The 10,328-nt window shown below is 38.1% G+C and overlaps 1 protein-coding gene across 1 annotated transcript in view; it reads left to right on the plus strand.

The window, feature by feature from the left end:
- Positions 1 to 8,903, plus strand: part of LOC126857548 (location of vulva defective 1) — a 37,118-nt gene extending 28,215 nt beyond the window's left edge. Inside the window, exon 2 of the mRNA XM_050607107.1 lies at positions 4,879 to 8,903. Coding sequence (XP_050463064.1) covers positions 4,879 to 6,732 — 1,854 coding nt within the window. The 3' untranslated portion in view covers positions 6,733 to 8,903. The remainder of the gene's footprint in view (positions 1 to 4,878) is intronic.
- Positions 8,904 to 10,328: the final 1,425 nt, after the last annotated feature.

Below are 10,328 nucleotides of genomic sequence, written 5' to 3' on the forward strand. Positions count from 1 at the left end.
CGATACGCAAGTATCGAGCAAACATCGAGCCCGCGCGTCCGCCGTTATGGCATCGATAACCATCCCGGGGGGAGTATTAATCTCTCAGAAAGAATTAACCGCGCGGAGCACGGTCGTTTAGCACGTCGCCCATGGGCTAGAATCTATTTTTTTTTTACCTTAACGTATACACGTATTACCGATATGATACGAGAGAATTATACAATAAATCCGCACAATAAGATCGGGCGAGGAAATTTTTAAGGTTCGAGTCTCTGTTAATGGCTCACGGGCATTCTTATTTTTCGATACATATGCTGGATAAAAAAATTAATAAATTAAATAACATTTGATGAAAAAATCTTTTACCAATTATTACTTGGAAATCACGGTCTTGTTAATTCCATTTTAATTTAGAATATAGGAAAGAGGAGGATAGAAAATAAAGGAAAGAGAGATATAAAAAAGCACATGTCTTTATTCTTTAAATATATGAAATGACCTAGCATCGAGCTGTTCGCAACAGACTCGTATGCATTTATAACACTTGTTTGAGTAAAAGTAACTAATAGAACTGGCGCGTCTATTCTCAAGACACGGATGCATTTGCCGTCGTTTAATCGTATCGTACTGGTGATACCGGTTTGCGAATCTCGGCCGCTTTATTCAGAGTAACTCCTCCTCCGTCCCTTTGTCTTCCGTTTCGCAATCGCGCGATAAGTAATAAAGGCACGGGCAAGGTCCTGCGAGCGCGCTGTAAATCCGCCGCGAAATACTTGCAGCGTCGTCAATAAAAAAAAATCCGCGAGTACCATAACATTGTGGGCGTCAAACCCGGAGATTTGTGGTCCAGCAAAATAAAGATTTTATTCTTTATTTTGATATATTTTCCTTCTCGAAACATATTATTATTAATCATATTGCATTTATCACGTTCTTTGTCAATGACGTAAAAATTTGCCATTTAAGTGAAAAAGTATCGACGATGGAGCCGAGCGAAAATAATGCATCGTAAAGTAGCTGTTTTTGCACCCACGCTGCAATTCTCCCCCGCCATCCCTCTCTCGTACCGTACCCCGCCCTTTCTCTGCACCTTCGTTTCTCCTGTTGGCGAGGTGATCAGTAGCGGCTTCAGGCGCACTCTGCATTCTCATGTTCCACGCATAAAAATAGAACAAAGCCATATTCTTACGATTGAAGAAATTGCGCAGTATAAGAAGCTGAAAGAGAAGGATAGTTACCTGTCATGTTTGCGAGAAAGTTGAAAAAAATACGTGTGCCAATCATAAACACAATCTCTCATATCAAAATAATAATATTTAAGCAATAAAATAAATTGTTCACTCTAATTATATTTATTTAGCCTTTACTTATTTTCTGCATTTGATCGATGAATTAAATTTATTGAAAAATTATAATAAAATTATTTTAAAGTTATAATGAAACAAACTGTGGATCTAGCAATGCTTAACGTGTAACGTAAGCTTAATTTTAACCATCTTTAACCGGGCAAACTATTACTTGTATCAAAGGCAAGACGGCAGCGATCTTTTCGGTGTCGTAAAAATTCGCAGCGATACAAAATTCGCGATGAGAGATACGATGCGCTGCAGCAAGCTCGGCAATAAAGTCGAACTCGGGAGGTCCGGAAACTTTTAAGTTCACAGTCTTGTATATTGTATTTTACGCCGCATGTAATCCGTATAAAGATTCTCGTATGCAATAAGAAACAAAAGTATCATTTCTTTCCCGTTATTTTCTCTACAAAATGTAATAATACCATTAAACATGCGTTACGAAATACACAAGTATTGCCAATCGAGTATTACTATTAGCTAATAGCTAATAGCTAATTAAAAGTGGAATGTTTGTGCAACTAATTTAAGTTAATACAGCATTAATTCGGCATTAAATCAATCAATGCATTTTGATGTAAAATCGGAGTAATTTTCATCGCTCTCAAATTTCTTGAAACACATATTTGCGTTTATCTTGACACATGAATATTATTGCAATTTTAGGAGGATCCATGAGTGTCATCAAAACTCTTTTTAAAGATCTTATAGAGTTTAAATTTTATTATTTTTCTGCTTTTTAGATGAAGTTTATAACAAAAATATTTGGCTATTATTTTAATATGCTTATTAAATATACTATTTTTTATGCTTTATATTTTTTATATTTCGTTTTTTTATATGTATTTTATAGTATTCTGATAACTTATCGCAAAATTAAATTTATTATGAATTATTTAACATAAATATAGCTTATGTTTGGTTTTAAAGAAATGTATATTTTTGTTCTTTAAAAGAACACTTACTTTGCACACAAATTTCCTGCTTCTTACCTGAAAATGTGAAACAGTGCGTGTCTGTATCAATGATCCTTACGACTCGTGACTCGATTTCTCCCTACGCGTCTTTTCTCCTATAGTGTGCGTAGCGAATGTCATCGGGCAATCGCGTAATAACAGATAAATCAAGTATTTATGTTTGTCGGCGGCGACTGTTATCTTTTGTATTCACCGACACGTGAGAAACACGCATGCCTAATTGTCGTCGAATTTGTTTTAAAACGCTCACGATGTTGCGCGATTTATTACGATCGCCGATAAATCGAAAGATTCGTTCTCTCGTATTCCTCGTGTTCAAGAGATATCCTGTCGCATAACTATCCAAATTTGTTCTTCTTCGTGAACTTTTGTCGGCACATCGAAAGACGAAGATCAACTTTTAACGATGACATTATGTCAAATTGTTTTTCTTTAGGTGTGTGAAACGTCACACACTCTAACGTTGTCTTTTTTTGCATCCACGAAACCGCGTTTGTTGTCAGGTGAGATCCATCGCTCATTATCAGTTCGCACGATCCAAGTCACGTAGTCGTGATGATCACTATAATCAAAAAGCATATAAATATAGGTTGGTTCAACATGTACGAGTATTTCAGATACAGATACTACTGTATTGAAGCACAGAAAAAAATGGTTAAAATTGCTTCAAGGTCCGCAGCAGTAGACACGAAATTCCTTAATTGCGACGAATAACAAGAATAAAAATATAAAAAAATGTAGTTTCGCGATTCATATAAACTAGATCTTTTCTCTGCATTAGCGTTGATTGCTATACATGCTTGGTTTATCAAAATTTTCAAAATGTATGAATTTCTACGCGACAATTCACCTTCCTCTTTCGTCGATCGTTGTATCGAAGCAGTTCTCGCTATTGTTTGCAAATGCGAATCCCGAGCGCATAATGGTTCCAGCATTATTAGACATAAGACTGTTACGTAAAAACGATAATCTCGCCCGTCATGTGCGATTCCTTACGAGGCGGAGGAGCGAGAACCCCGATAAACCATTCGCTCCCGCATAAATATCGTACTCGTGACGTTGGTTCTTACCCCGCAATCTCTCAAGGTCGCGATTACAAAGAACTCGAGCATCCAAGTATCTTATTACAGTTGCGATAGTCACGTATTTTATTATACGCGGTGATTGGAAATCGATTAAGAACACGATCGATAAGCTGGCGGCTGATAATCAGGATGGACGATAATTAGCCGCGTAATTCGTACTTGGAGCTGAAAGTCACGGGACGTTGCAAATAAATCGTTAGAGCGTAGAATTGCTGAAATGAATAGTTCATAAAGATTCTTACAGAGTCATATTTCGTGATGTAAATGAAACTTACATAAAATAATGAACATTGACATTTTCCAAAAATATTTCTTATATTTAAAATTTTATAGATTATTTATAATAAAATTTAGTGAATTTATGGAATCTTTATTTTATGTAGAGCCGCTGTTTGTTGAAAGACTTTGAGATCAACTTCAACTTTAAATGAACATACTAAATCTTCTTTTTTCATTCTTCTCGAATTTTTTATATGTAGCTATAGCTGCGCTATATAGAAAATTTCGATATTTAGAGAGCAGAAAATAATGCATTGCAAAACCGCGACGAGCTGCAAAAATTTTCGAGATTTTCATCAGGAGAATGGCTGGCGTGCCTTTGGAGGACTTTACGAGCGAGCGCGTCTCAAATAATTTATAAATCGCACGGATGCACACCTGCCTGCGTCCTTCGTGCGTCTTTGTAAATGCACGCGGGACGCTTAAAAGTGTTTAACGCCCCTCAAAGCGGATTTGAGAGCCGACCGATCGCATCGTTCTTCGCGTTTCGCTTCGCTCCTCTCGCGGGAGAACAGTATAAAGTACTTGCTCGCCGATTTCGCGTGCGTTTAATGACGCCATACAAAGGTCGAAACTAAAATGTTACATCCTGTAAATGTTACCTCCGTTTCCTTACTTGGACATTTTACTCTGTAATTTGAGTATTGATACGACTTGATTTGCGTGCTGTTCTTTATTCTCCTGGCTAGTAAATGTAAATTGAATATTTAATAAGTTTTCTGCCTTCTTTCTTGCAATTTTGTCTACTGTTCTATGACCTTAATTCAAATTTCATGTATTTGATATAAAATAAAAATGAAATATTTAATACATATACATGTGTTAATATTTTTTCACGAAATAATTTCACAATAATTTTTTCTCAATTAATAAAATATTGAGATATGAATAGAAAGTTTCTAAACTAATTAATTAACAAAATTTGCAAAAATTTAATTTTATTTATAAAATTTTTTAATTTACAGCCTTTTTATTTTAAAATTGTTTAAAATTAAAATTACGAAAAATATACAATCTCCTATTAAACTCCACTAAAGCAAGAATTCTATCATGAATATCTTTTACCGATAAAATGCGCCCATTATTGTACTTCCTATAAAATACTTATATTTTAATAAAACACATATATTTTGTCCGATTATAAAATAAATATCTGAGGCAAGATTTGAATTACAATATTAAATAATATAATGTGTCTTTCAGGTAATATTTCAGGCGACTCTGGTCTGGGAGGAGACACGCGGCGCTCCAGCGAAGAAGAACGATGTACTCGCCGGTACAGAATTCCTGTCGGTCTTTATAAACGGCGCCATGGCGCCGACGCCGCAACGACGCCGAGGTTTCCGGCGCGGTCAACACGCGGCTGCATCGGCGGCTGACAGCGCGACCGCCGAGACGCATCAGCACGAGGCGTCGATCTATCGAATATCTCGAAATCCGAGCGGTGGTCGACCGATCTCGGTGTCGAGGCCGCAAACGGGCGGACGCGACGATGTCGTGCGCTTCTATCCTATAAGCCAGAGAACGTTGGAGCACCGGCAACAGAATCTGGCGTCGTTGATTGACGTTCTGAGCACGCCGGGTGGCATAAGTTCAACGCGTCTGACACCGTCGAGTGCGTCGACGATATCGACGACGACGACGACGACGACGATCGCATCGCCTGTATTCCACGATCAAACGATCACAAGATCGAACGGAACCCATGGATCCGGCATCAGCAAAAGCGTCAGCCGGCAGAAGGTGATCGGCGTCAGCGTCACGTCCACGGTCGAGGCTACACCATACAAGGTGCGGGTCGAGCATTACGACAACGCCGCGGTAGTAACACGACCACCAAGTTTGGAATCTCCAGTCAACAGAGATACTATTAATCAATCAACTAGAGAATCTATTAAAAGCACGACAAAGAGCACCATCAACAGACCATCGACGTCGCCATCGTCTACAACAACGACGACGACGACGACGACGACGACGACGACAACGCTATCGCCAGCCCAATTTGTCACCGAAGAGCTCAGCAACATCGTCTCGGAGTCCAACAGAAGCGAATTCTCCGTCGACGAAGATTCGCTGAGAACGAGCTGGCGCGGTCACGTGACTATGACGCCAAGAATTCAGCAAGTCTCCCCGTTCGCAGAGAAAAACAGAAACGGAGAAACCGACGAGACCACGCGCATTATCGATATCGACGCGATCACCCTGCCGACAGAGGAGAATTACGAGCTGCCTGTGGAGAACTCAGAGCAACGAGAGTTGAATGAGGAACAGCCGGAGGGATCGATGGATCGGCTTCAAGGACGCAAGATGGGACGTCATTACGATGCGCCGCTCTACAATCGATCAGGCCCGAAACACTACAGTCAACCGTCCAAGACGTACAAACCTGTGCATACTTACAACGAGCCTGCCAAGATGTACAGCGAGTCGGCCAAGGTGTACGGCGATCCTGAGCGAGTATACGGAGAACCGGCTAAAGTATACAGCGAGCCCGCCAAAGTCTATAGTGAACCGGCCAAGGTTTATAGCGAACCCGCTAAGATCTATAGCGAGCCCGCCAAGATCTACGGCGAGCCGGAAAAGATCTACTCCGAACCATCCAAGATCTACTCGGAGCCGGCTAAGGTTTATTCCGAGCCGGCCAAAATTTACTCGCAACCAGCCAAGATATATAGTGAACCTAGCAAGGTGTATGATTCCGAGGGCCAACCAGTGGATCGTCAACAGGAAGGCGGTGAACCCGACGAGCAAAACTACGAAATCGACGAATCGGTCAGCGTCAGCAGCAACGGCAATGTCCACGGGCCGCAACTGGTCGTAACGAAGGAAACCCCGGGTGCGTCCGAGGACGGGCACAAGGTCGGCTACGTAGTCGAGGGCAGGAACTACAGAAAGTACAGGGTCGAGGAGAGGACACCAGACGGCTTCATCGTGGGCGAGTACGGCGTCGTCAGTCACGACGACGGTTCACTGCGCGGTGTCAGGTACACCGCCGATGGAACCATCAATCCGCAGCTCATCTACGACGCTCTAATGAAGTTTCTCGCTCTGTGAGCACAGCGATAACGTAGGAAAAGAAAGATGGAAGAGGACGAGGTGGCTTCGGCGACATCGTCGACGAGACGAACACGACTGATTCTTTTGCTCTTGCCAACTCAACTGCCTCAACAATTAATTTTAAGGACGATATTTTTTTAGGACCTAAGAAAGAGCCTGATCGACCAAGGCAACTCGCCGCGCGCGTCATCGAAAGCCGAGGACCAAAAGGTCGACCGAAACCGACGTACGAAAGTCGGATCTCGATGTTCAGATTCAGATTGCGAAAGGCTGACAGATGAAAGTTATACTTTGGGCAGCGAAAGTACGAACTTTTGTGCGCAATGCTGCTCGATGGCCTTTGACGATTGTGGCAACCGATCGAAGTGGTTATCGAATGTTTCTCTTGTGACTCGCAAAGATTCTCGAAGCGAGAACGGAATCATTAAAATGTTTCTAGTACGCGAGAACTTGCACTTGGGTGACGATACGCATCGACTTAGACGATTTTCAATTGTAATATCAACCATGACAGAATTATTAATTTGATTTTAATTATTAATTTTTTTGTACATTTTATAATAATTTGGCATTTAAAAAAAAACATGATAATAAATGTTAATTGATGCATGATAATAGTTGCTTAATTATTTTAATTACAAGATAAACGTGAAAATTACGTGAGCGTGACAAAAGAAACAAAATGCTTGATAAAATGTTAAGAAAATATTTAATCTCGATGCGATATCGGTACAACAATAACTTGAAATCGATTTGAAGCTTTTATTGATAGATTTTGCGTATCGATACATATTTTTGCAACTGAATATTTTACAGATAAAGAGAACCATCTTCGTCGAGGATGCACTCGCGGCAAACCTGCGATCCTTGATCTCTGATCTGTGATCTCCGTTAAAAAAAAAATCTCGAATCAAAGTTGTCGCAAACCCAAATAAAATACTTTGGCTAAAATAATGGAATATTTTAATACCTTAATTTCGCGAAAAGATTTGTATTGAAACACAAAAATAATGCGCGATGTCTTTCCGATGATCTCTTGTCATGTTTTTTAAATAATAAATCGAAATGTCGTCAAAGATCATCAATCGATTGATACGATATGATATCAATTGAAAATCAATCTTTTCTTGTATTGTATATTAGAAAGATGCTATGTGAGTGTGTGTATACGTATGTGGCAAGAGATCTGTATTGATTATAGATTAATTTAACTGCTGAAAGGGGATTTACGAATTACTCGCTATTATGCCAAAGTTAACGCTAAAACATTCAGATTTTTCTTATTGTCTTTAAAATTTAAGAAATATTAAATTTAATTCTTATTTTTGTACACTACATAATTTATTGTCGAATCCTATACAACATATATGATATTCAGACTTATGTAACTTATGTTTCAATGATACCTAAACATATGCTACCGTGATATTGAAGTCGCCAGCAAACAACAATGCGTCTGAATGTTTTAACGTTAATAGCTTCTGAAATCATAGATTAAGAATTCCCTTCGTATGCTTTTATTGCGGTCACGCTTCTGCGATGAAGAAGTAAACGAAAAAGTTGCAGCTGCCAGGGTCCTCCTTAAAGAACGATCCCACGAATTAAAGAGCGGACCCCGCAGTTGCGATGGATGAACCGACTTGTCGCGGCAGCGTTTCTGTCTATCTCCTAGCTTATTGTAAGTTCCCTAGATCTTAAGGTTGTCCCGCGTCAAAGGAAGTATCTCAATCAGCGAGAAAGTTCCAGTATTTTTTTTTTTTTTGCGTATATATATATATATATATAATATATATATAGCGTCGATTATTTTATTTAACGTTTGAAACTATAGCTCCATTTTCTCTCATTACCTCAGTCCTTTGAGATAGTTCCTCTCGCCATGCAATATCAAGCGAGCAAACATATATCCTAAGCGCGAGATTTTCTTCGCAAAACTCCGCAAGAAACATGTATGGGTGTTTCGAAATTTTTGTCGCTTCTGTTTTAAACAGTAGCTACGGAAACATCCGATTATTTCTGGACACATTATATACGGATATCCTTCGCATATTGCTCACACTCGTAGATTATAAGTAACATCTCAATTATATATTCCATTTTACTCTCCCGTATGTACACTTCTAAAACATTCCGTTAAATAAAAGTATATGTATCTAAGAACTCTATAAGTCTCGTATAAGTATCCTAAACAACCTTTACACTATTAAAACATCGTGTATAGTGCTGTGTGTGCAGCCATCGCCATTTTTCAACGACAATTTTGTAATAAATTCATTGTCATAAAGATAAAATATTTCAATTATTTTACCTCAACTATAAAATAAATATTCTTGAAAATTCTAATGCAGAGAGTTAACTTTTTTTAAATAAATTTAAATAGAAAGACTACGTTTCTAAATTCACTATCAGTACTATATGTAGTTTATTGTTAGTACTCATTATAATAATTATAAGAAATAATCGCGCTTTGGTAACTCTTCGACGACCGTCATAGCGCTATTTGTCGTTTAATATCTTTACGATAGACGACATCTCTAAGCCATTTCGCCAAATCCGTTAAACGTCGCTTGCGGCGATCGAAATGGAACTCGAGAACCCAAATACTCACGCGTGGATGGGATTGATATCCGTTCATCGAGCAACGACACTGTGACTGGTTCTTCATTATCTTGGCGCCAGACAGGAATTACTCCGCGACATATTACTCGCGCGTTTTGGGAGCAGTGAACGTCCTTGAAGGCCAGGCAATTTTCTCCACCGAATATGTCTGCTCGTATTTCCATAACTCGACGTCTATACGATAGTGGCTCTACAACAATCTATCTTAACCACTCGAAATCGTAATTAATTGGTTTTCTTGCTTTAAACAATATTTTACATGCTACAAGAAAATTTAAGTGTCATGACGATCATCAGCTATATATATTTGTATTAATAAATAATAAACCAATTCTTAACTCTCGTCTAATATATCTTAAATATATCTAATATATCTAATATATCTTAAATGTATAATTGTATTTAACTAGCTTAATTAATATTAATTTGCAAGCTTTATTTGCTAACTTTTCTTAATTCTTTCTCTCTCCTTTATAATTAAATCTATTTAATTAAAGTATATATATATATATATATATATATATATATATATATATAAATTATATATAGTATATAAAGTATAAATATAATACTTATTTATTTTTTTTAAACACTTGTATTTATAATACTATCGATTAATGTCTGGCAGAATCGTTTATTTCCGAAATTCCCTTGCTTGCCTTCGAGGCAACAGAAGCGCTCTCATAAATTACGATAATAAATCCGCTTTATGTCGAATCTGTTGTGAGAAGTGGCTATGTCGGAACTGATTAAATCAGCAATGCGCGGTAAAATGTATGTAAATTACATACAAAAAATAAAATGTATACGATGACATCAGCCTCGGCAAATCGATATCAATCATAATTTATTTTTGATATTAATTTATACTTTTAAAAATAAAAGTTTTCCCAGTATTCTCAATCGAAAAGCCAATATATGATATGACTTTAAATTCCACGTTTTACTTTATATCAGACTAAGATTACGCTATA

Source organism: Cataglyphis hispanica, chromosome 1 (assembly GCF_021464435.1).
Source record: "Cataglyphis hispanica isolate Lineage 1 chromosome 1, ULB_Chis1_1.0, whole genome shotgun sequence".
Classification (NCBI taxonomy): domain Eukaryota; kingdom Metazoa; phylum Arthropoda; class Insecta; order Hymenoptera; family Formicidae; genus Cataglyphis; species Cataglyphis hispanica.